General features: G+C 40.7%; 2 protein-coding genes across 2 annotated transcripts; one reads left to right on the top strand and one right to left on the bottom strand.

Moving 5' to 3' along the window:
* Window positions 1–156: 156 nt before the first annotated feature.
* LOC131972115 (protein FAM83B-like) lies at window positions 157–17,618 on the top strand. Its single transcript, XM_059333885.1, has 5 exons — window positions 157–600; window positions 7,301–7,465; window positions 14,529–14,653; window positions 14,840–16,062; window positions 16,135–17,618. Exons 1-5 carry the CDS (start codon window positions 157–159, stop codon window positions 17,004–17,006), a joined length of 2,829 nt encoding a protein of 942 aa, XP_059189868.1. The 3' UTR covers window positions 17,007–17,618.
* A 3,406-nt stretch (window positions 17,619–21,024) lies between these two features.
* lgsn (lengsin, lens protein with glutamine synthetase domain) lies at window positions 21,025–26,508 on the bottom strand. The gene is made up of 4 exons (XM_059334647.1): window positions 26,360–26,508; window positions 25,460–26,144; window positions 23,938–24,125; window positions 21,025–22,449 (listed from the first exon to the last, which is right to left on the bottom strand). The coding sequence occupies exons 1-4, from the start codon at window positions 26,381–26,383 to the stop codon at window positions 21,256–21,258; spliced, it is 2,091 nt and encodes a 696-aa protein (XP_059190630.1). The 5' UTR covers window positions 26,384–26,508; the 3' UTR covers window positions 21,025–21,255.
* Window positions 26,509–27,506: the final 998 nt, after the last annotated feature.

Here is a 27,506-nt window from a genome sequence, read left to right as displayed (position 1 = left end):
AATCACACTTGACGGACAGGTTTTTGTCACTTGACTGCTTTTTTCTCTCTCAATGAGCTTTCCTCTCTGGTGTGTTGCTTCATTAGTCTGATGCATGGCAACAACTTGTCCCGCTGAAGGTAAAGGCTGCTGCTCACACAGACTCAGAGGGGATCCATGGAGTCCAACCTGTCGTGCCTGTCTTCGCTGAAAGACGACAACACTCCTGTTTACATCCAGCCTCACTATAAAGAAACCTACCGCCTGGCCATCTACGCCCTCCTCTGTGGAGGCAAAGAGGCCTACGAGGAGTTCCTCCAAGCCGAGCAGATCAGCCACTTTCTGTCCGAGGAGGAGATCCTGTTCATTTTGGCCAATGCAGAGCTACCTGTGGTGGAGGAAGATGACTCCTCGGAGGAGAAACGGGCCACAGAAGAGGCCAGCCCCTCCACCTACTTCCCAACCGAGTCAGATGAGGAGGTGCCTGACTTGGACCTGGGCTGGCCCGAGGTCTCTCTGGAGGCCGTGGACACCAACATCAGCCTGCTGTTCCACCCGCCCCGAGAGAACACGCCGACCATTAAAGAAGTGGTCCGCAAGCAGATACAGGAGGCGAGGCAGGTGAGAACATAATACAAGCTCTGCATCCAGGGATAAATGTGTAGAGTTTCATCTCCCTGTCTTCCCATATTTAACTCAGCACACAGAGGAGGACAATGGCACAAACACAATGAAAGGCGTTTCTTTGTACAGAAGAAAACACACATCACACTGCATATTTCTCTGCATACACAACACACTGCAGACCTTGTACTCAGAGCCTAAACTGAAGAAAAAGTTGGAACTAGTCTAAAAATAGCCCAGTACATTAAAACAAAACTTGCATTCAGACAGAAGTGTTGTCAGCAACATTTACTTTCATTCAAACATGCAGAGTAATCCTCTCAGACCTCTGACTGGAGATTACAAACTTTTTGAGCATTTCTGCAGCATTCAATAAAGTATTCAGTAAAGTAAAAAATGTACTCAATATGCAGGATGGCTCCATTATTATTAGAGCGTATTATGCTGTTTTTATTACTGTCAGTGTGGAGAATTTTAGATAATTTTCACTCTGTAGATTAGTAGACTATAACTATGAATATGAATAAGGTATTTATGTACAGTGTAAAATAAATGTAAAAAGTGAGTTAAAAAGTTGACTAATTACCTCTGAAAAGTTATGCAACGTCTATAAAGTTGCACAAAATGAAAATATGCAAGTAAAGTACAAAAATGTCATAATTATAGTAAATAATTGAGTAAATTTACTTAGTCCACCACTGGCCTTAATTGCACATATCTGAGACAGCTCCATGCATGAGTCGTTTTCTTCCTTGTAGTCATGATTTATGACTGGACACTGTCATTCATTCTCTAAAAAGTTCACAAAAAGCTGTTTTTAATCCTTTTTCAGTCTTCTGCCATCCTTGCAGTTTCCTGACTTAAAGCAGGGGTATGCATTTTTATTAAAAAGGCAATATAAAAAGTCAGTCATTCAATCTGTCCTCTCTTCATTCAGAGCTGGTAGTTAATTTCATTCATCCTGATTGTGACCTCGAAGTTGTTATTTAGCAGCAGTTCTATGAGACTGGCTGTCCTGTTGTCTTTGTAAAGCCCTGTGAGATGACAGACTGATTCAAGGCTCCAGCTCGCTGCAAAAACATGAACTTGAATCACCTGCAGCTCTGACAAACTTCTTTCACATCATTTTTTCATAACATTTTTACATCTCAGGAACTCTTTGCTGATATCGACACATGGTTTATTTTTCTCTTTTGGGTTTCTTTGCAGTGCAGGTAGTGGCTGCTGGTGCTGAAATAGCAACTTTTTGAATGAATGAATGAATACCTTTATTGTTATTGCATGTCAAATACAACAACATTTCTGTGCAGCTCCTTTAGAGACATGAAGTCCACATATTGACACATAAAATAAAATAAATATTGAGAGAATATTAAAGATATAGAATCAGTATATATACATCTGTATAAATAAAATGAGCTTCAAGGTGAAGGTTCTGCTACATACTAAAAGTAGTATAGCACATTTGGTGAATTTGTTGAACTTGTAACAGAAAAACGATGCTTTTGTCTTGTATTGAACTGACTGGAGCAGCACTCTGCAACCTTTACGATTGTAGGCCAAAAAAAAAGACTAAAAATGTTGGAATGGAGCCACAAACTTTGAGCCTCACAATGACGATAAAACAGCCTACTATGTCTAAATTAGCCTTCCAACATTAGTAATAGGTCATAATAAACATTTATCAACATGATTTTGTCAGAATGCATCAAGGACTCTGGTGCAAGTTTGCAATTGAAAGCTAGCCTAGTTATGGAAAACTCAAAACTTGAGTTGGCAAAATTTAGAGGTTAAGGCACCAGGCCATGAGCTTTTGTAAGCTGTGATGCACATTTTAGTTGACTAATAATGCCCCATACAAACTACACATTTTTTACTTGAAGAATGCAAACTGCTTTGGGTCTACACTATTGATAAACTAAACTAAAAATAACCGTTTTATTCCATATAATTTTTATGTTGCTGGCTGTCTGCGGAACCACATGTGGCTCCAAAGCTGCAGGTTGTCCACCCCCGGACTAGAGGAAGGGGGGGTTCATGGGTAGTTTTGTTCAGTTTAGCAATAGCATTGGGGTAAAAACTGTTTCTGAGTCTGGAGCTGCGGGTCTTTCAGGCCCTGTAGTGCCTTTTTCTGCAGGATTTTCTACCACGGAATCCAGTTTTCACCCTCTGAAGGAACCTGCATGTCAGCTCGGCCTTGCTCTCTTTTCCTCAGTTGCTGCTGATGCACAAGATGCAGCTTTTATCGTCTGTATGAGACGCACAGGCTTTCCATTAATGTAAACCCTTCTGCTGCATTATAAGATGCTTAGAGAAACGGATACAAGGAGCCCAAAGCTCTGTTCAGAGTGAGCAGTGAGGTGGTGGATCGGTCAGATAAATCCCAGACTTTAACTCATTAGTCCGGTGTTCGTGTCAACTGCATCAAGTGCAGAAGTAGTTGTTTTAAACCCCACCCTGTTCTTTTAACCTTAAGTGTTTTTATTGCGTAAAGTAATCCATTTCCTGTGAATTCAGAAGTTTATTCTGAAAAGCCACTATGAATGCAACTAGAATGAACTTGCACACCGTCCTTGATGCATGCAAAACTGATGGATAGGTCTCCTTGTGCGTCGCTGTCTGACGAGTTTGGATAAAAATTGATTGTGCATTTGATAAACAGCCAATAGAAACTCTCTCTCTCTCTCTCTCTCTCTCTCTCTGTCTCTCTGTCTCTCTCTCTCTCTCTCTCTCTCTCTCTCTCTCTCTCTCTCTGTCTCTCTGTGTGTCTCTCTCTCTCTCTCTCTCTCTCTCTCTCTCTCTCTCTCTCTCTCTCTCTCTGAAATGACCTGCGATTGGTTTTCTGAAGCCTGAAAAGAGAGTCAAAAGGAGATGCAGAAGTTTAGTTTTCTCTCAGATCATTTGAATTACAATTTGAAGAAAGCATATTAAGGAATTTTTGTGCAATGATGGCAAAAACCCTGCATACCCCAGCTTTAATAAGTACTTAAAAAGCTAGTTTTGAAGTGATTCAGTCCTTGATTTTATTCTTGAAAGGTGACCGCTTGCTTGTTTGCTTTCAGTGAGTTCTTTGCTTTTGCACTTGATTCAGTGAAGCGTTTCAGTGTCAGAAATGCACTCATTCCTGCACACTATGACTCTCTAATTCTGCACTCTGGATTTCTGGGAAAGATTGATGTCATCTGATAATTGTTCCGGGATAATTGTTGCACTTACGAGGAGAACGGTGCATCCATTCAAATAAAACGTGTAGAAGCACATCAGGAAATATGAGTAGTTACACTGGATGTGACTCAGTGGTCGTGTGGGAGCCTGCGCAGCAGCCGAGTGTTGGATCACACGTGTCAGAACGCAGCCTCCCGCTCCTCTGTAGGTCAGACCTGCTCCATCCTGCAGCTGCAAACTCACACTGATCAAAGATAATCACTCAACTAGAAGCTGATAGTTCTGTTCTGTTCTAAAAAGTCAAAGACAGGATTTATTTGGCACTTTAAGGTTCCCTGGAGGCATTTTTAAAACACAGTAACATGAGAGATATTGGAAAAATGAACAGTAAAGTAACAAAATACTGCATTCACTGAGATAAAGAGAAGTTCTCCCTTTAAGTATTATCAGTAAGAGATCATTAATGAAGTTGCACAGTAATTATTGTAGTAAACATGCACATGAAGTCAGACATATTCAGATACTATGAAATTATTCCACTACAAGGTAAAGTTCTGCATTCAAAACCTTAAAGTTTCAGCATCAAAATGTACTTCAATCCCTAAACCTGAAAAGTAACTAAAGCTAAATGTAGTGAAGTAGAATGTAAAATATTTACCTCTAAAATGTAGTGTAGTAGAAGTATAAAGATAAATAAAATGGAAATATTGTACTTTTTTACATCATTTTACATTTATTTGATAAATTAAATGACTTAAAATGACAGATTGAAAAAGAAATATGATTAATTATTATGCTTTTCAAGTTTGTTCCACATTTACCAGCTCCAAGTATTAATGACTACATTAATGCATCAGTATTAAACATAATATGTACATTTATTAAATGGGCCATAATTATTATTATATATTGTTAGTATCAGTATCCGTCAGCTATATGCACAACTTGCAAAACAAGTTTTTATCGGTGCATATAAGGTGCGTAAGCAAATAAATTATGACATTATTATATGTCATGAGCTACCAAACAGTATGTGAAGTATATTTATATAAAATATATGTAAATACATTTGAATTAGTCAGCTGCAATAATAAAATTATGTGCACATGAAAACATCAATAGTTATAATAATCTCAATGTTACTATTATTATTATTATTATTATTATTATTATTATTAATAATAATAATAATAATAATAATTACATATGGTTATTCTGCAAAACTTTTAGTTTTTGTTTTTGTTTCTTTTAAGTATATTTTTTACAAAACTTTTTTCTTTTTTTCATTAAAATCTTAAATACAGGACTTTTACTTGTAATAGAAAGTTTAATATTAGTTTTCAGATTAGATTTTAAAATGTTTTATTATCATTGCATGTTAAATATAACTAAATGTGTCTTTGCAGCAAATATTAACATGTTTAAATAGGAGGAATATATAAATTAATATATAAATAGCCATAGCCTATGCATACTGTACATGCACATAAAAATAAAATACTACTCATTGACAGTTATTGCACTTATTGCATTAGAGTTTACAGGTTTTGCACGTGGGGCTGTAACGGAGCAGCGAGAGTCATGATAGTGAAGAAAATGTGCTTCCAGCAGCGACTAAAGTTACAGCAGAGACTTTCAGCTGCAGGAGAAATAACGTACCTGAGGCGAAATATTACTCATTACTCCTTCTACAAGAATAAATGACGGAACATCTTGCTACAACATGCGGTGCAACTTACTATAACTCGAAATCTTCACATTTTAACTACATATTACTTTACACAAAAGCACTCTCTGCTCTGAGACAAAGGGTTAATCTGGCCTCTGTGGAAGGAGCTGTTCATGGAAAAGGTTAACATGAACGCCATGTTTCACCTTTTGACACATGACATTAACCTGCCAACGTGTCTCAGCCTGAATGTTCCTGATGTCCCAGAACTAAAACTTATAATTCACAAGTTAAAACAGGGCGTGCACGTGTGTGTCTTTTGCAGGAATTGGACGCACAAATCCTTCCAACTTTATTCAATGAAATGCACACGGTGCAGCTGTTTAATGAGCACAGTTTAATGTATCCACATGCTGTAAACAATATGTAAAATCCAGTCTGATCGTACCATAAATCAGCACAAAGACATGATTTCAGTCGTGCTTTTTCCCCCTCAGGGAGCCGCTCCTCTGACATTTCACTGAGCATCTATCTGAGGCAACATGCAGCGATGTGTCCTGTTAATAATTTACCTCATGAAGATTTATATCACTGCAGAGAAGGAGGTTTAAAAAAAAAAAGCATCCCTGTTCTTCTAACTCTCCCATGGCTCAATTATTTTTGTCTTGAAATGTCTTAATGCAGTAAGTCACAAAAAGGAGATTTTGAGCTGAGGATTCATTTAAAAGGGTTAAACTTCCAGTAGTTTTTAGTTCATTAGCTCATTTAAAAGGGTCACACACAACAGAACAGCTGAGTCAGAGTTTAGTTATTTAGCTAATTTGCATCTACGGCTGTTCAAAGACAATACAGTGTATACAAACAACATAATACAAACAATTCAAAGCAAAACTGTTTGCAAAATGTAGGTTATACAAATACACATTACATGAAAAAAGTATATGCTTTAGTTTTGTGCATGCGTGCAAACAATTTACTTTTCTTTGTTTTGGTGACTAATCTAGAATCAGAGTTTTTTTCCTTTCTGTCCATAACCCTCTAAACCCTGGGTTTGAAACGTGTGTTTTCTTTTAAAGATCACAAGAAATCCACAGTTTATCATAGAAAGATACTGTAAAAACAGACAATATCTTCAGAATTTAAACGGTCTGACAGTCCTTGAACGTATCATAGGTTACAAAGGTTTCTGTTAAAATTGACCAAAAATGAAGATTAAAATGTTGATATTTGTGTCAGAATCTCTTATTTCTACATGTGTCATTTAAAATAAAGCATTTGCACTAACCAGATCCTGTTAAAAACATTAAATTCTGCTCCTCAGAGACACTGTGAAGACATGATTGATTCTGCTGAGACCAACGGTCATGTGACAAATATTCGCTGAAAATCTGTTTACACAGAGCAGAGAGGAGAGGACAGGAGAGGCTGTTTACACAGAGCAGAGAGGAGAGGATAAGATGTTTACACAGAGCAGAGAGGAGAGGACAGGAGAGGCTGTTTACACAGAGCAGAGAGGAGAGGACAGGAGAGGCTGGAAACATGACAAAACTTCGACATGTACAACATGTGGAGAAAACTGTTTATGTCAATATTCATGATACTTGTAGGCACATTCTAACTGTGTTATTCTGCACAAAAATGTTTGAGTTGTCCCCATTCTAGCCGTGGTTGTGCTGATTCCATAGAGCTGCAGGACTTAAAGATTTATATAGATTTTATATATTACAGTGAAATACAAGGACACAGAGAGGAGAATGTCTGCATGAGTCTTAACTTTGACTCCTCAGAGATCTGCAAACATTTTTTTTATATCTTTTGGACTCAATACATTTGAAGGTTTCCAAATGTTTCTTGTGTCTCCAGGTTATCGCCATAGCGATGGACGTGTTCACTGACGTGGATATTTTCAAAGAGCTGATCACAGCCACACTGAGGGGAGTGGTCGTCTACATCCTGCTGGATCATTCCCAGTTCAAGAGCTTCCTCACCATGTCACGCATGGTGGGCGTCAACATCCAAGACCTCAAGGTGAGAAATATCAAGCATTAGACAAGAGACAAGGGGAGAAGTGTGTGAGGCTGCAGGCAAACATTGGACAAAACACACAGAAACTTAGAGTCTGTAGCCAAAAAATGTATTCTCAATTCTGGAGCCTGGAGAAGTGGAGCCTCCCATCCCCTATGTACTTTAATTCAAGAGTTGGATCTATTTTATTAAAACAATATTTTATTTGCACACATTAGAAGCAGTGAAGTGAGAAGTGTCCTTAGAGACAATACAATGTGAAAACAAAATGTGAATCTTGTGAAATCACACTTTTGCGAAAACTCTGAAACGTATATTTCATGTTTTGGACACCAAGTATTTTAAATGTAATTAAGACAACATGATCACAACACAACAAACCATTTTGTCCATATATGAAACTTTTAAAATGTTATCCAATGGAAGAAGAAGATAAATGTCATCAGCTCAAAACTAAAACAGACTCTTGAATTATATTTGAATTTTGTATTTCTACATCTGCACTATCATGGCCTCAACATCCACTTTCTGTTCTTTAATCCATGTGGATTTGTCTCATTTTAATGCATGTGTATATTTCAAAACAATGTTTATCCTGCAAGATTTTGGGACACCAGGCAAACATTGCAGATGTTAAAAGCATCTTGTAACTCTAACAAATGGCCGTCTTTTGTCGATTTTTTGTCGCCAGAAAAGCCTGAAATGCAAACATGAGATCTTAAACCAAACAAACACAGAATTTCAGAATAAAATAGTTCTTTACAAGCCTTAAGAATATAATATAAATATAAAATAATTTAATCTGCTCTAAATCTGCACCCTCACTCCCTAATGTAAACTGATGGTTTCTTATGTCAAGAAATGCACCAGTTGGTGGTTATAATGTTCAACCAGGAACTTTTATGCCTATTAAGAAGAGATTTAGTGGCATAAACTGAATGAAGCTGCGGCTTTTTTTCCTGTGCCTTAACTTAACAAAACTAACAGTGATGAAAGATCTGATAACAACCTGCTGGGCCTGCTAGAAGGTGAAGCAGGCCCCTACTTGCCCATACTTAAAGATTATAAATGCCCTTTCAATAATGTGATTTTGCAGAATGCAAACCAGTATAATTCTCAGCAGTCAAAAGATTAAGATAAGAGTGCAGCAAATGTGTTTTTGTGAGAAACGTAATAGTCAACCATTAATGCTTCAATGCTTTTTTAACACTCTCACTTTCAAATTACCTCATTCATTCAAGTGAGAACAGGAACATCAGCAGCCTTTATCAACTGAGGATTCAGCTCTGAATCATTTCTTCCATCTCTCATCCAAAGTTTGAGCGTTTTTAGCCTTGTGTTGTCTTAACTTTCTGTTTACACCACTCACTGTCCTAAGAGTCAGAAATGACCCACCTTCACTAAACCTCTTAAATAAAACAGCTTGATTGAATTTTAAAACCCAAATCTATTTTGCATGAAGAAACAACCTGTCACTCATCACAAACTTTGTGAAAATCAAGGTTTTCCATCTTTACAGTGCAGAAAATGTGTTTAATCAGTTAAATCTTTACTGTTTTACTAAGGTAGGGGTTTTTTACTATTATTTTTATTGCTAAAGGTATTGCATACGTGTAAAATTATTTTTTTCGCAAGTATGCATGGTTTTTTATGGGTTTTTTTGTGGGTTTTTTATAGCTGCCGGGTCAAAAATTACACCTAAAACAAGATTTGTCCCTTGTTGGTGTACAGCTTTCATGGAAATATGAACAAAGGCGATGTTTAACTTTTCTTCATGTTGGGGTCATTCTAGGAAAAGTCATTGAATTTCAAGCTGAAAAAAGATCATGAAAAATGTTTTCTATGCTGTTAAACAAAGTGGCGGCTCATTTTTGACCCGTAAGACAACACAAAGGTTAATAATGTCAAAAGACACAAGGGATAGACTTGTTAAAATGGTCTGATGTGGGAATTTTCAGACCTTTTGGGTTAAAAAAAAACAGCCATATGTTTGTAGATCTGTATTCCTGTGATGATCTCTGCCGGAGGAAGCTTCGCCTGTGGCCTGACCTTTCTTCTATTGGCAGGAGTATTTAGTGGATTAAGTCTGACATTTTGCTCCACACCCCGGTGAAAAACGCTGTCGTTTACGTAGCACGTACCTGCCGTGTGCATTCGGTTTCTACCTGTCATTATGACAGCAGCCGGAGGACAGACCTGAGAGCGGCTGGATTTTCCTGTTGAGCAGCATCAGCCCCGAAAAACAAGTCGTCAGAGGCAACCAGTGACGGCTCTGAGATCAAATTGCCTAGCCAGTAGCCACATCAAAATATCAGCCTGAAGAGAGACTGACGCACAAGTCTGATCTTGTTAAGAATCACAAAGAGTGTGTATATTTGTGTGTATTTGTGAGTGTGTGTGTGTGTGTGTGTGTGTGTGTGTGTGTGTGTGTGTGTGTGCGTGTCTGTCTGTCTGTCTGTCTGTGTGTGTGTGTGTGTGTGTGTGTGTGTGTTTGTGTGTATGTATGTGTGTGTGTCTGTGTGTGTGTGTGTGTGTGTGTTTGTGTGTGTATGTGTGTGTGTCCTTGTTTGTGTGTGCGTGTGTGTGCGTGTGTGTGTGTGTGTGTTTGTGTGTTTGCGTGTCTGTGTCTGTATCCATGTTTGTGTGTGGGGGGGGGGGGTCTGTGTGTGTGTGTGTGTCTGTCTGTCTGTCTGTCTGTCTGTGTCTGTGTGTGTCTGTGTCCATGTTTGTATGTGTGTGTCTGTGTCTGTCTGTGTGTCTATGTCTGTGTGTGTGTGTGTGTGTGTGTGTGTGTGTGTGTGTGCTCCAAGCCCTGGAAAAGGGAATGGAAAAAAACCTAATGCTCCACTTTCCTAATTCCCAAGAAACTGTTTGATTACAAATCAAATCTGGTAAAGGAAAATGTGCTTGACTCTGGCCCGTGACTCTCACCCATACATTAGTAGATTACAATTTGAACTGTTTTCAAAATGGAAAAGAGGAGGAAGTCATGTAAGATAATAAAGCAGGTGTTGATGTGTGTGTTTGTATGTGTCTGTCTGTCTGTGTGTCTGTCAGTCAGTCCGTATGGGTGTGTGTCAAAACAAAAGTCTAAGCCAAGAAAAAAAAGTCAAAAGGAGAAAAAAAAGTTGAAGTCACAAGAAAAAAAGTCAAAGTCGCAAGAAAAAAAAGTCAAAATAACGAGAAAAAAGTCAAAATGAGAAGAAAAGAGTCAGAGTCACAAGAAAAAAGTCAAAATGAGAAAAGTCGAAGCCATGACAATAAAGTCAGTCATGAAAAAAAAGTCTAAGTCACGAGAAAAAAGTCAAAATAACAAGAAAAAAGTCTAAGTTATGAGAATTAAAAGAGGAGGAAGTCATGTAAGATAATGAAGCAAGTGTTGGTGTGTGCATTTGTCTGTGTGCCTGTTCGGTGTGTGGGTGTGTCTGTCTGAAACTAGTTAGTTACTGTGTGTGTGTGTGTGTGTGTGGAAACTACACCCAAACTATAACTCTGACAGCTTTAGCAGACGAATGTGAGTGAGAAGACGAATTTCCCTACGTTTCCATGTATAAATTATTTCTGTAGAGTGGCATTTGCGGCCTCGAGCACAGTTTCCAAATTAATTTTTTGACAAATTTTTCTCTCCCTCTCCACTCTAGGATGATGTCATCCACTCTAGCCACTCTAGCCTCTCCATAGGGTAACAATGGGGGGAAAATATTTTGAAAACTGTTTGCCGAAACCCTTAGAAAAGTCATAGCACACTTGTCATGGCCGAGCCGGTCGATTTGATACCTTTTTAGTGTATGTGCGACCAAAACTCTGGGGGAGTAGTCGACCGAAGAAAACATGGAAGAAACAGAAGAGTAAAATCTAGGTTAAAGCCCGGTGAATAGTACATAGTGTGCTTTTTCAAGCACACTCAATGATTTTCCAACACAGAAAGTCAGAAAGTTCAGCTGGCTATACTTTAAGATAAGTCAAATATAGGGTCTCTGTTTCAAACAGAGGGTGAATACAGCTTTTTCAGACAGACAGTGGGAGAATAATAATGTGTTTTTTGATCACTAAAGTTGTGTTGTTATATACACTCTGATCTAAATTGCTGGATCGACTGACAGCCTGGTCAACCGACACAGCACGACTTTTTGTGTACAATTTAGTGTCTAAATACTCTTAATAATAGCTAGAGTAACATGCTATAATTGAGAGAAAATAGCTCTTTGAATACTGGATGCATGATTTAAAACTATGGCACGCTTATGCTTCACAGGTTTGCAAAACTCAAATTTTCTATGCAAATATATGTGTTTTATTCTCTCTAAACTGTTGCACATCATTACAGACTATTTAATTATTTTGCGGATGTCAAGCAAGCTCACATGAAATAAGAAACTCTTTTTTTCCCCCCAATCTTTTTATTATTTTTCCCCAGACAATACAAGGCAGTGTATACAAGGCAGTAGTAGCATGGCATCTGCTTGGTAAAATGAAACCTATCAAAAAGGTAAATAACACCCCAACAATAACCCCCATACCCTCCCAATGCCCACCCGCCCAGCTTCCCGATAGGGTTATGGTAAAGTTACCACTGAATGGTGGTTAGTGCAGGCACAATACGACATACACATAAGTAAGAGATGGACTCAGGGGTAATGGTAAGTTTGTTGCTGACCAAAGTTAGCAGATGGTCCCAGATCTTCCTAAAGGATGTCACAGACCCCCTTTGTGAGGACTTTAATTTCTCCAGTTGTTGACAACGTTTTGCTTGAGCTGACAAATTTCCTGTATCCATCTATTGTGAGTCGGTGGGGGAGTCTGTTTCCAATTGAAAATAATTAAGCACCTGGACAGTAGGGTGGTGAAGGCAATGACACGCTTTGCAGTGTTAGGCAAGTTTTCAGTTGGTGGTAGACCAAAAAGGGCAGTGAGGGGGTTCGGCTCTAAAATTGTATTAAGGGCCTGTTCGAGAGTCTTAAATATATCTGACCAAAAGCTGAACAGCCTTGAGCATGACCAGGACATATGTGAATGATCAGCTGGGGACTGTTTGCAGCAGTTACAAGCATCGCTGTGATTAGGACATATCCTAGCTAGTTTAGCATTGGTGAAGTGGGCTCTATGGAGTACTTTACATTACAAAAGGCCATGCCTGGCACATATGGGCGAGGAGCGGACCAATTTCAAAATGTTTCTCCATTGGTTATCATCTATGCCTACCCCTAATTCCTGTTCCCATAGACCCTTAAGTGATACAGCGGGGGCTGGAGTCAAGAGGCCAATTTTGTTGTATATGGTGGAAATCAGTGCTTTTTGATCAGCATCAAGGGAGAGGAATTGGTCAATTTCTGCTTCAGGGGGGCGGTTCGGGAAGTGTGGAAACTGTTTTTGGTGTGTGTCTCGTTTGGAGGAATCGAAAAAAGTGGCTATTGGGCAAGTTGTACTTAGCAGACAAAGACATGAAAGACATAAAGGTGTCTTTCTCGTACAGGTCGTTAAGTGTTTTGAGGCCTTCGTTCGACCAAGTGCGAAAAGTGGGGTCAGAGCAGGAGGGGAGAAATGAGTGATTGTTCATGATCGGAACATGGACCGAAGCTCTAAGCAGACCGTGTTGTCTCCTCAGTTGAAACCATATCTTAATTGTGTTAGTGACGATTGGGTTGTGCGACATTCCAGGAACACCTATGGACAGCTGAGAGCAAATCACCGAGTGTAGAGAGCAGTGGGACGATGATATTTCAGTGTAGGCCCAAGGTGGGCAGGTGTCTGTAAGACTGTAATGGATCCAGTGTACTAGTTTAATAATGTTGCAGGCCCAGAAATAGTGGCGAAAGTTTGGAAGTGCCAGTCCTCCTTGTTGAGTTGAAGACCAGATTTCTTGATCCGAGCTGGTCCATTCTGCCAGACAAAAGCATTGAGCTGTCGGTCCAGGTTAGTAAAGAAGGATTTGTTGACGCAGATTGGAATGTGTTGAAACAAGCATAGGAATTTGGGAAGGATATCCATTTTAATGAGATTGATCTGGCCCGCCACGGATAGAGGAAGGGCTACCCATCTGGACAGGTCTGATTAACACTTGTCTAGCAGTGGCTGGAAGTTTTTAAGGAACAGTTTCTTGAAAGAACTAGTAACCAACACTCCCAAATATCTAAATCCTTCTTCAGCTATTTTAAAAGGAAATGTGGTTTGTGGGAGGAGCCTCGCCGAATCATTAACAACGAATAGTTCGCTTTTTTGAATGTTTGATTTAAACCCTAACAGGCAGAAACTACTTTAACCCAACCCAAGACGAACCCATAAAGCTGATGAATTAATTCTGTGTAATGAAGCTGAAACATTTCCTGCACATGCCTGAGCAGTGTTTAAACAGGCAGCGCCACATTCCAGATTCTGATTCTGATGCAATGCTTTTGTTTTGAAAAGCTGATGACGAGAACAGGGTTTGTCCTCAGTTTTGTACTTGTTTGGACATCCTTTTTGAGTAATTCCAGGCATTTAGTATTCTTTTATTTTGTATGGAATGAATTAGACACAGTATCATTGCATGGTGCAGATTGATTGAAGAAATTTTGCAATGCATTAAGCATGCATTTTAGCTTCCTTCAGCTTTATGGTTTTGTTTTCCTCCCAACACAACTGTTTTTCACTCTCACCACTTTCACTGTGTTGTTTTCTGCAAAGAAACTACTACTTTCTACTTAACTACTTTCCAAGCATGAAATGACAGACAGACCAAGTTAGCAACGAGCTGATGAACAAATAAGTTGAGCATTCAGCATCTTAAGAGGCAGATATTACACTCATGAGTTGGTGAGAAGCAAAAAGCTTAAAAAAAGAAACTTATTATCATCAGGTGGCCAGAAACACCTCTCAGATTAATGCTTCTTATCAGCAGTGTATGAAAAGGCAAATGTTTGCTTACAAGTTGCCAAAATGTGTTACTGCAGGTTTGAGTAAAAAAAGACGGATTTGAAAATACAGATGTCTAAACAATTGCTCAGTTAAATTAATGACAATTCACACAATTTATCTATATCTTTCTGTGGCTGAGGAAGCTCGAACCTGACGACTCTTTATGTTTCAGAATATCCGTGTTCGGACAGTTCAGGGACCACAGTATCGATGCCAGTCCGGGGTGAAGTTTCATGGAGATCTGGAGCAGAGATTTATTCTGGTGGACTGCAGGACAGTGTTGCATGGAACATACAGGTGATTCAATATTTGCTTTTACTCTTTTTCACAACAATTAAACCAAAATCAGAGCCATAATTTTACCTGCAATGACTCCAATTCCCATCATTCAATTTTCTGGGAACTTTGTGCCTTGTGCCTTTTACTGTTTTGTTTTGGAGGGTTTTAAAACACAAAAGTAGCAAATTTCTTCTTCTTTTGCAGCTACACGTGGTCATTTGAGAAGATCAACATCAGCATGGTCCTGGTGATCACAGGTCAGCTGGTTTGCTCCTACGACGAGGAGTTTCGAAGACTGTACGCTCGCTCCACGGTGCCTGCCATCCTGTCCGCAGAGGGGACGCCTGTGCAGTACCTGAGAGACACTGTGGGCTTACAGAGCCCAAATTCAAGCCAGCTTTCCCTTCACCAGATTCACATGCGACCCAAAGTGATGCAAGGCATGAAGAACGCTCAGGACGACCGGTTCAACATGATGACCAGGGGCCAGAGCGTGCAGGAGAGGCTGCACCAGTCTCACTGTCTGGACATGGGGAACCTGGTGCGGGGGCACAGTTACGGCGGAGAGCTGCAGATGTTAAACTCCTTGACTCGGCTCAGGATGGGGACCAAGGACTTTGGAGCCCCTTTTCCTCCTGAGAAGACTGGAGCCAACCTGAGGGGGGACCTGCACCTCACAAACAGGCTGAGTCAGCAGCACCTGAGGCACCGGGCTCGCTACGGAGCAGACCAGAACCTGATCCCCTTCAACTCCGAGACGTCGCTCCATAGGTGGAAGATGGATGCCTACTTTAACGATGGCGACATGGACGCATCGTGCGATGCTATATCCCCGCTGGCTTCCCCGTACAGCAGTCACACGGGCTTAAACGAGCACCAGTCGCAGCTGATCCACAACAGGTCGAGGGACATTAAGCTCAGGATGGAAGAAATGAGACAGAAGAGGCTCAGTCTGCAGGATTATGCCAACTACAGGCAGAGCCAAGAGTCCTTGAGGTATCAGACTCTGGACAGGACCAAATATATGTCTCCACTAAGAGGCCTGGACGTGAGGCAGAGTGCGGCAGAGTTAGAGTCAAATAAACGAAACGGTCATGGCCCGGAACAAACCACGGCCGACCAGAAAGTCAGCGAGACAAAAAAAGAAGGCGATAAAAGACAGCTACCTCTGACTGACGGCCAGCGATCCACCTCTCACTACGATGTCGCAGTGGCTCCAAAGACAACACCCACGTACAACTGGCACGAGCCTCTCTCCAGGACAATCTCTGCCGCCGAGTTAGATATGAAAATGAACGACCCATCGCTCAAGCTCGCTCACCTGCAGTCCAGCGGGCTCCAACACCCGAGAGCCATGGAGTCTTTGACCCAGATCCCCGAAGAGAAGGAAGGCTCCCGTGTCAACAGCTCAGACGCATTCAAAGAAGAGAACGAGGAGCTTAAAAAAGACCAGAAGCCTGCTCCAAACAAGGACATTAAAAACGACGAGTTGCCTGCTCCAAACAAGGACATTAAAAACGACGAGAAGCCTGTTCCAAAGGAGAACTCTGTTAAGGCCAGCTCACCTGCAGAACCACCGCTGCGCCAGGACAAAGTCGAAGGAAGCTCCGGGTCTATAGGTAAGGTGGCCAACAGCTCTGGCTCAGCTGCTCCAAGAGAGAGAAAGAAATCAACATCCAGTGAGGTGCAAACTGTCCCGAAGACTTTGAACACTTCTGCAGGATCTCAGCATGCAGCAGAAGCGAAGAGCAGTCATTCCGAGAAAAAGCAAACACAGCGTGAGGAGCCACCGCTGCAAAGGAAGAACTCCTTGAGAATGAAAGTTTATTCAAAGCTTTCGTCAGACGAAAAGAAAGCTTCCAAGAAAGAGGAGAAGTCGCTCCAGAGAAGGGCCTCGCTGAGATCGCAGAGTTCTTCAGGATCAAAAGCAGAGCATTCACGTGCACCTGCTGCAGAGCAAACAGCAAAGAAAGGTCACTCGCCCTGCAGCTCCAGGCCTCAGAGCTCGCTCGGGAGTCAACCAGAGACAGAGAAGCATAAATCTCCGTTCCTGAGATTAACTCCTCAGCGCTTAAGCAAAAAGAAGACGAACCCGGCAGCGGAGCAGGACCGAGACTCGAGGAGCACTCTGGAGGACGAGGGAGTGACCGTCCATCACACCAGGAGAGAGAAAGCCTACAGTCGATTTGAATATCTCCTCAACACCGACAGTATTCCTCTGGATAAATCCATGTATCCCACAGAGAAGGACAGAAGCTCTTCCCTCAACAGGAACGACTCTGGATATCCAAGTTATCAGACACAGAGTGGCACGGACAACAAACTGGGTAGATTCATGCAGCGGGTTGGAAATCTAATAGGCAAGAAGTAGAAGTTGAATTACAGGGAGAGAAGAAGCACGATCAGCAGGATTATGAAAAAACTGCAGCCATAACAGTTCATGAACTGGGTGGAAGCGTGCAGCATGGACCAATAATGGAGGGGATACAGTAATTATTTTTCACTCTTAACATTACAAGGTAACGATGGCCTTGGTGGAGGTCTGCACTCTCTGAGACCCCTTATAGTTACTGATTTATCATGGCCCACACACTGAGACACAGGCTATGTTCAGACTGCAGACAAAAGTGTCCCAGATCCATCCACACACACACACACACACACACACACACACACACACACACACACACCTCCGTACAGACATAGCAGCTATCGCTCCACAAAAAAAATGTTTTGCTCTCTTTCTCCTCACTCTCTTTCGGTCACTTCAGGATCGTGAATAGGTCACACTAGAATCTGATATAGGCCACGAAAGATAAAATAATAAAATAATGTCAACAGACAAACAAAAAAATTGGATCTAAGCAAATCATCACAACTGACCTGCAGTGTGAACAGAGCCATAGATACTGTAAAAAAAAAAAAAGCAGATTATTGGAAAAGAATGGTGCATCGATTAAAGCCAGAAGTGTAAGAGAAACAGATAAGGAATAAATAATTCTGTACCTGAAGCATGTGCAGTGTTTCTCACAAAATAACGTGAACTGAGCCAGCACAGACTCAATAGCTCGAGGTCAAACGTTAATCCCGGACCAGCCCGACTCCCGACTGGTCAGCAAGTTTTTGCATGCGAGTTGCTGAAGGTTGCAGTGGGTCACTTGCCTGCAGCTCCAGGTCTCAGAGCTCGCTCGGGAGTGAACCGGAGCAGGTCGCTGAAGGCTGCAGCAGGTCTACAGGTTGTACTTGTCAGCTTGGCAGAGATCTCGGCGTTTTTTTGTAGTTTGATTTCTTATTGCACGGAGAATTAGATACTTTATGTGGTCATCGCTGCAGGATGCATCATTTTTATTTTGACTGGGTTTGACAATGTGTGAAGATCTTATCAGGGAAGATATTTACCACTGATGCCAAAACACAGTTGATTTAGCAGCTACTAAATCAGCATCTATGTGCAGCCTGCTCTCACTCCTAACTCATCAGGTACGGATATTTTGTCACGGCCCTCTGCGTGTGATGCCAACACACAAGGTCCGAGATGTGGCTTTCCATCAGCTGTAATGTAAACTGTCCACATTAATATTATACACCTTGAATAAATGACGTAATATTAATAGAGTGTAAGTCAAGTCAGGATAGATGAAACCAAGAATGAGTGCTGTTATTATTATCTTTTACCCTAACTTAGTCAAGTGGTTTTATTGCCAAAACTTAACTGTTTTCTGTGAAGAGTATCTGAAGAGTTGGGATGAGAATGCATTGCTTTTAGCTGGATGTTAGAGGGAAACAGGGTAGATATGATAACACCAGCCAGTCTGGGTGCTCACAGATGAAGGTACAGCACTGTGAAGCTGACAGGAGCTCTTACAGACCCTGAAAAATATTTTATCCACTTTGTTGAATTGTAAAAAATGATTGTGAAAATACACCTGTCTGTATATATGGAAAGAGTTATTTTTTAACTAAACCCAACAATTAATGTATCTGTTAAGTATTGTGTGTGTATCAAAGCCTGATTTATCTTCTTCCTCTGTGTCATAAAGCTTTAAAATCTATCAGCAGCAATCTGCTGCACTGTAGTTTATTTTTCACGCGCGCGCACACACACACACACTGTCCTGCTGCCACAAATTGCGCAGACCACCAAACATGGATTAATCCACCGCTGAAAATAGTCCTCCACTAATGCACTATTTCCAACTGTTTGTTTGAGGAAAATCTTCAGCAACCAGGAAATTACTTAGCTTTAATATTTTTTCACCGTGGTGTATTTCTAAACTGTTTTAAACATTTTATTATATCTCCTTGTTGGTTTTGGTTTTATCGATCATAACCAAAATGGCTTCTCAAAAAAAAGTTTGGAAACATTATTTTGGTCAATTATTTCTCCCCTAATAATACCAACTGGTGTTGTATCTTATATCGTTGGATAGCCTGATTAGTCACCTTTACAACGAAGTACTAACTTGTAAGGATCATGCTTTCGTGGAATGAGCAACTCAGCTAAACATATGGTTAGTGCCCAAAAAAAAGTGCCAAAATCCCCTGCAATACTCTCCTGTTGGTGAATCATGTTTTTCATGTTAAATCTAGACCTGGAAAGTAACTAAAGCTTACTTTAGTGGAGTAAAAAGTACATTATCTGCCTCTAAAATGTAGTGGAGTAGAAGTATCAAGTTACATAAATGGAAATACTCAAGTATGCTTCTTGTTCAGCTCCTTAAGTGCAAAGAACATGTTTGACCATCTACAATTCCACAACAACTGGGCAAATTCCATCTGCTAAGGAAGATCATGATTCAAAGCTCCAGAAGAAGTGAGACTGTTTTGTTTTTTTTGTTAATTGGGTGAACTGACACATGAAAATGTGGATTGTACCAACAGGTTTTTGCATCTGAAATACTCTGTAAATAAAAGCATAAAAATGTAAAATTAAAAATAAAATAAAAAATTATATGAAAAACAACTTGTTTACCAAAAGCTCTTATGCTTTATGCTTTTTTGTGAAAAGATGGAAGGTTTAGTAAGTACCTCTCTGAGGGAACAAGTCAGCAGTCACACTGGTGGCACCAAGAGGTTGTAAAAGTCATTACATGCCAAAAAAACAAAAGCCCAATCTGAATCTCCTCAAAACCTAAACACTAAACTCAAAGGCTCAATTGACATCAAATAATTTATATTTTTTATCAAACCAGCATCACTAAACCTATGATTTATGTAAACATAGAACATATGATTTGTTTATGTAGTGCCTTCTCCCTTAAACCCGGTGTCTTAATAGCATCACAACACTATAAATAGTGGGTTTTCAAAGTCTGCAGTAACTGACAGAAAGTGTGCAGAAAGGGCTGAAAATGTCAGCAAAAGAGACAAACCGAATCCCTCACAGACTTACCAGTACGTTGTGATTGAAATTGAGCCCAAAACATTCTGAAAATATTTATTATTTCTTCTTTCTTCTCTGACATACTGACTCAGTGTCCAGGCCATTTCCTCTATATTTATTTTTTATTATATTGGTTATAATAATGTTGCACTTAGCTGCACAACAGCTGCATCAATATTATTGTTGAAAGTAATAAAACACACAAACAACAAAATTGCAGAACACTGCTTTGCACATGAGGGTGTACTTATACCTTTATTTTGAGATAATTCTGAACAATAATCCGTGTTATTATAAATTATAAGCATAATATATAAAATAACAAGTTATTCAAGCTGTTTTTCATGCTTTTATTTGTGTAACAAGATGAAGTGTGCTTCTCATATTATTAGGGCTGGGTATTGTTTAAAAAATTACAATACCAGTACCAACACCAGGGCTGCATTTGATCCTCTTTTTTTATAATCTACTTCATTTGATCTCTCCTCCCCATCCAAATGAGTTTTACACAAATACACAAGCTGAACTGCCGGCTCCGCCAAATACACCAAGCTCTACTGCCGCAGTAGTGAGCTTCTCACACGTCGGATAAGATGTAAGAGTAGTGGGTACAAATAGGATTGAAGGTGGGTATCGTTTGACACTTGTCACTGGGTTAATCTGGTCGATTTCTTAAAGGTATCGAGTAGAGGTGTAAGAAAAAAATTATACAACATAGTATTGCGATATTTTAAGTGGCAATATAATATCGATTCATGGCCGCCATGTAACGATATCTAGCATTCCGATGGCCAGTATTTTAGTTTTTTTCAGAGGTCGTAGCGGGCTCAATTTGAGAAATAATGCTATTAATGCTATTTTTTTATGTTTAATGGTGATTTTCAAAGCAGTCATGTGGCCTCTGACGTCATGCTATCGCAATAAAAAAAAGGGTCTCTCGGTTCCCACAAGTTGACTCTCATTGTGGAGAAATAAAAAGACTGAAGTGAAATGAGTAGACAAAAAACAATTCTTGATTTAATTTAATTATTTGGACATAAAATGCAGTTAAACAGTTAAATTGCAATATACTGTTTCGCAGTACTCACCATATTGCAAAGTGCTTAAAATCGCAATAATATTGTATCGTGACTCAAGTATCAGGATAAAATCGTATCGTTGGGCCGATACGCTGATTCACACCTCTTGTATCGAGTATTGATACCCAGCCCCAGATATTGTAAAACTGTGAGGGTTTCTAGATGAAATACTCCAGACACTTGTTCCTCTCATCGTCCAGTTCTTGGGTCTCAATCTCGAACTTTTTCATGGCGATGAAATACTGAACAAACGGCTCTCCGAGGGTGCTGCAGATGACGTGGTCCTCGCCCAACACCTCCAGAGCATCGTCGAGCTTCACAGGAACAGCAAATTCTTTCTGCTGACTGGGGGATTTGTTCAGGCTGCTGTCGAAGTTCAGGTTTCGCTTGATGCCGTCCAATCCAGCGGCCAGAGTGGCAGCCAGCACAATGTAAGGGTTGGCCATGGCTGAGCCCAGCTTGTTGTCGATGTGCGTCTCCCTGCCGCCGTGACACTTGATGTTGAAGGAGCTGCTGTTGTCGTTGCAGCCGTAGGTGGCGTACAGCATTCGTTTGGGGTCCTTGATTGTCTTGGCGATGTGGCTCCGGCAGCCGAGGCCGGGCGACATCAGGCAGCTCAGGGCAGCCGAGTGTGTGAGCAGCCCAGACAGCCATTTCCTGCCGATATCAGACAACTCGCCTGTCTTTTCCCCGCTGAGGAACAGGCTGCGTCGCCCATTAGCATCCCACAAGCTGTGAGAGAGCACCCCGGCGTTATACAGGCCGTCGTCGGTGAAGAAGCTGGCGATGTAGCTGTGCTTACGAGCCATCTCTTTGATGCCAGTGCGGAAAGTGAAGGCGCTATCTGCAGCGGAAATCCCAAACTCCGGCCTCAGGTTGATCTCCATCTGGCCGGGGCCACTTGCAGACGCGATGCTGTCGATGTCTGCACCCATGCAGTACATGTTGTCCACCAGCTGCTGGAAGAAAGGCAGGTCGTGGTTGCTGAGCAGCGTGGTGGCCGGGAACATGAGTGTCTTTGGTCCGATGCGGTCCGGCGCCCCCAGGACGCAGCACTCGTAGGTGAAGGACGAGTGCAGGGAGAATCCGAGGCTTTGCAGCTGGCCGAGAAGCTGCTTGGCGATGAGGCGAGGTGAAGTGCGAAGGGGGCTTCCCGTGACCGTGCAGGGGTCGCAGATGACCCGGGCCGTCTGCTCAGCCCAGGGGAGGACCCTGAAGGTTGACAGATCGGGAATCAGGAGGACGTCACTGCTGAAGTTGGCGGTGCTGGCGTTGTCCACCTCGTTGCTTTTGGGGCTCAGGGTGAGCTCCAAGTAGCTTCTGGGCATCGGCACTCCGTATACCGCTTTCTCCTGTGGATGCAATGTTTACATTGGTGCAATAATTCAGCATTTTGGGAAATATACTACACTCTTTGAGAGTTAGAAGAGAAAATCAATACGAATTTCATGTCTGTGTGTTACGTATGGAGGTTACTAGCCTAAGACTGGAAGCAGGTTGGCTGGAAATAAGTCATTCAACACCTCGTATTAACACATTATTCTATATTTGTTTAATTTAAACACAAATATTAATGTTAGAATGACTATTTTAGAGTGAGTTGCATGGTTTTCTCTATGGTTTTCATGTTTTCTATTTCTATGACACATTTAAACCACAGTCTGTACAAAGAACAGCATGTTTTCTACTTCCTCCCAATGAACAACAGTGAAGCCAAAATATCCGGATAATACGGCTGCTGTCATCTTGCGCCTGGTGAGCCGCAGTATCGAGTTCCCGCCCAAACACCAGCCTGACCAATCACGAGTCCGTTACAGCCATCGATCACGACGTCACAGCCCCATTTTTAACATCAAATAACTAATAAAAATCAAACCTATCAGAAAAAAACACTTAGGCAAACATCAGCATGATAAGAACGACCTAAAATCACAGAAAACATCTTGGGGAAACATTTATTTAACCTCTACTTTGAGTTTTTAGTTTGGCTCATGCCCCATCCACTAACATGGAGGGGGCGGGGATTATATAACCTGTACTACCAGCCACCAGGGGGCGCTCCAGAGGTTTTGGCCTCACTTGTGGGGAGCTATCATGTCACCATCTTTATACAAAGTCTGTGGTTTAAACCATTCTCCTCGCACTTCAGACTGTCACTGTAACTTCACTGTTAGCCAAAGAAATAGTTATAATAAAAATAATAGACTAGTTGATGGATTGTTATGAAATATTGTAGAGACATCCATGGTCCGCAGAGGACCACTGTTAAGATGCATTCTTTGCAATTCTGCCCAAAATGTATTCATAAGCTCAGCGTAAACTTATATTTAGGTATTCATATATTTGAGGAACAAGACTTTTGTCGCCACTGACTACTTGCTATTTTGATTGACCATATAAGCTGAACACACTGAAGTAATATATTACATCTGTGTTGACCAACCACAACAAAAATGCATACTATCAATACTAACATGATCAAATACATGCAAAATGAATTCCCACCTCGCATTTCATGGTAATTAGCAAATATTAGCATGCTAACCTGCTAAACTTAGATTTTACACTTGATCCACAAACACCTATTTAGCATGAGCATGTCATAATGGGCATGTTAGGACATTAGTATTTAGCTCAAAGCATAGATTTAGACTCAAAGTTTGGTAAGATTTCTGTTTGTTTACAGTGTTTTTTTTATGCCTAGCTCCTGCTTCCAGTCTTAAACCTAAGCTGTATGCTATATGTCTCACTGCCTCAGCTTCAAACTTGTTTTTAAACATTTCTTCTCTTCTGTATCATACAACAATGCTTCTCAATAGATAGATAGGTGAGGTGATTACGTGGAAGAAGCGAACTGGCACTGTCTTGGACCGGGACACCCCGTGCAGGTCGGTTGCCTCGAATCGGACAAAGTTGATGTTTTCTCTGGCGATCTGCTGCTTGATTTGTTCCATGGCTGTGATGAATCTCTGATTCCCAAAGAACTCCTCTGTCTCGTTTGCGTTTAACGGGAAAGACTTTGAAATATCTGCAAAAAAATATATTGGACAACAATTGCAGAGTTTCATTTCAAATACAAAAGTAATCCAGAAAGAAATGTGCTGTAATCCATGTTTTACTTTAGTTTTTCTAAAAATGCAAAGCTTAGTCGTTAGTCAATCCCAAAGCATTTCCTCTTAGTTTTCAATTAAAACTGAGTACAGGTACAGTGATAAACCTGCCCATCTGAAATTAGCTTATTACTGACACTATCTGTGTGCATGGTAACTGATAAAAAACTAAATTGCAGCACAAAAATGCCACATCAGGTTTGAGACCATTTAGAACAACTATCACCATTACAGACTTTGTCCAAGAGAGACCGTGACGAGTTGATTTTTACACTGTAAAATATATTACTCTGGATGTATCCTGGTCACAATTTTTTAAAATCTATACAAAAAGCAAGTAAGAAACAATATTGTAATTATCTGTTTTCTAAGTCTGGTCGAAATGTTTTCTTTCCTCTGATTATTATTATTCAAGTTGAGAGTTTTAAAACATTTTTTTATCTGCAACAGGTTGAAAAAAAAAGCTTTACTACAATCAAGTTTTTTTGTTTTTGTTATCTCTACTGTAAAACTAGGATTAGTGTTTGTTGTTGTAAATCTATTTTCTGCCACTAGAGGCTGCAGTGCACCACCACCAGAGTTCTAAAAAGCAGTGAAAACATACTTTTTTTAAAATTCCAGGTTTGTTTATATCTTATTATGCACTCTAAACACAAGGTAGATACATTTTGTGTTAGCAAATAATATGAATGTCATGTCTGTCTTTTGACTAGAAACATATTTAATGCAGATGACTTAACCTCAGTTGTAGCTGTTGGTTAATCATAAATAGCTAATGCCAGTAAAGTGAATGCTAACAGCATATTATAAACACAGGACAGAAAACATTTTAAACAGACTTGGATGCTTCAGGACATCCATATACATCAGTATCAGCCTCATAAGCCCAGTATTATATGGACTGTAATACAAAGGACAGAGCAAAAGGAATCCATGAAAAGATATGTAGATCCTTCTGGGGAAGGCCAATACCAAGTTAATACCAAGTAGAAGTTTAATACCACAAAAGACCTGCACATTTTTTCAGGTTAAACAAGTCAATATCCATCAAATCAAGTCAAGTACAATGCGACAAAAAGGACAGGATATTTAAAGTTGACTTTAGTTGAGAGTTGACTCAAGATGGAGACTGTTAGACTGTTAATGGTTTGTCCTCACAGAGCTGAAGCGATCTCCTCTCTGTTTACTTTTAAGGAGACAAAATGCCTTAATATACAAGACAAACGTGTCTTTTAATCAAAGCTTCACCAACCTGTATTTGGAGCTCCGGTCTCTCCCCAGGAGCCACCGCTTGCATATGTGTGACCCCTAACTCCAGGCTGCCTATTTGTGTTGGCATCAGCCCTGAGTGAGCTGGATGAATCCACGCCGGAAGGCTGCTGAATAGATGTGCTCTCTCTGGACCTGGGCCCCCTTCTGGAAGCGTCAGACTGGGGTTTGAAGGTGCTGAACGTCCTGTGGGTTCCATCGTCCTGCCGTCCGTCGGGCCTTCCACCACCACCACTGCTGCTGCTGCTCCCATGAAGGTACGTATAAGGACTCCCCGGCTTGCCTTCATCTCTTCCCCGGATGCTGAGCAGCGGACTTTCCCTCAGGATGGTCTTCAGCTCCTCCAAGGTCTGCCGGGGGACACCTGTCTCACCGTAGGACACTCTAGTTTGAGAGGACGCCTCTGTGGTCCAGTCCTCCCCGCCAGATGGTTCGTCCTTCTTTGGATCTTCAACTCGCTCTCTTCGAGGCAAGGGGCCGATGGAGATCACAGTGGGGGTGTCTGGAGGTACATGGGTGCTGGTGGGTGAGTGCACGATGGATGGACCGCCTCTTCTGCTGCCCCAGTCCACCGGGGGCACAGGTTTCCCCGTCACCCTCACCCCCTTCCTGTTGTCCAGGCTCATCCTTGTGCCATCTATTTGGTCTTTGCTCCTACTCTGGCCCTCCTGAAAAACACATTGGGTCTATCACACAAGTATGGTAAGACATGGTCAAGTTTATATGAAGAGTTACCGAAGAATATGAGGACTCACATGTATGATAATTGTGGGTAAAAAAGCAAAGCAAGATGCACAAACAAAGTCAGTTAAATATCTGAAGCCAAAGCTGCCGTATCCATCCGTGAAAATACAAATGAAAAAGTTAGATGTGGAAGTTTTACCTTGAAATCTTCAGAGTCATTCATTTCTTTGTTTGAACTCTTTCATGAACTGTGATTTGGAATTTGATAGCCCTCCTGTGAAGGCAGAGCTTCACTCGCACATTAATTTTTATAGACAATTGGTACAATGGATGACGGATTAGAAAATTCTTTTTGCCCCCCAACACCCACAGGAGTCTGGCTGGAAAGTGACAGCGGCCGGCTGTTGGTGGACACAGAGCTGCCGCTGCTTTGAGCTCATTGGCTGCCTGCGAGGACAATTCACTGTCGCTTTTGTGTCATTGCAAAGTGAAACTGCAGAGCTCAGCAGCCCTGTCTGTGCTTCCAGAAAGATATGGGGAGCAAAACTATTTATTCCAGAGAGATGAAACACACACAAACTATGAGAACCGGACAAAAGCTGCTGTTTGTGATGGTCTGTGCATTAAAAAGCTGCTCTCTGGGTCAAATCCCTCTGCAATCAACATTTTCTCAAGGAAACAGCTGGACGTAATTGTGTACAGGCAGTTTTTCTTCACAGTCAGTGTGATTTCTAACTTTTTTTAAAGCAGAATGTGCACAAAAACATACACACATACAGTTTAAGCATAGACAGACACACATAAATCACATATTTACATTTAAAAGTGTGATTGCAAATACATGAGTACAACCTTTGGTAATGCTTTATATTTAGGTCCTTGTAATAACCATTAATTAACAAGTAATAAGGCCCTTGTAAGTCTTTACAAGATGCTTATTAACATTATTGTGTGTTTATAAGCTTATATAAGTGTTAATAATGGCATTACAAACACCCATGACCCACCCATTATGTCTTTGCCATGCCTTTATTAATCTTATTTTGTTTGCTTATTGATATTAAAATATACTTTATTGCTCATCTATTATAAGTTAACTATAAGTTACTATAAGTAACTATGCCTTTTGCAACTACTGGATCTAAAGCGAGAACAATGCCTTATTACTTGTTAATTAATGGTTATTAAGGACCTTATTATAAAGCGTTACCCAACCTTTTATTGTAAAATGTTGAGGTGAAATAAAAGAATGCAACTTCATATTTTTCTGGAGCTAATTTCATTTGTATGCAGCATTACTGAAAAATAAGCAGATACAGTGGCAAGAAAAAGTATGTAATCCCTTT

Source organism: Centropristis striata, chromosome 1 (assembly GCF_030273125.1).
Source record: "Centropristis striata isolate RG_2023a ecotype Rhode Island chromosome 1, C.striata_1.0, whole genome shotgun sequence".
Classification (NCBI taxonomy): Eukaryota; Metazoa; Chordata; class Actinopteri; order Perciformes; family Serranidae; genus Centropristis; species Centropristis striata.
Note: the sequence above shows the minus strand (reverse complement) of the source record. Positions and strands in the feature narration are given on the sequence as shown.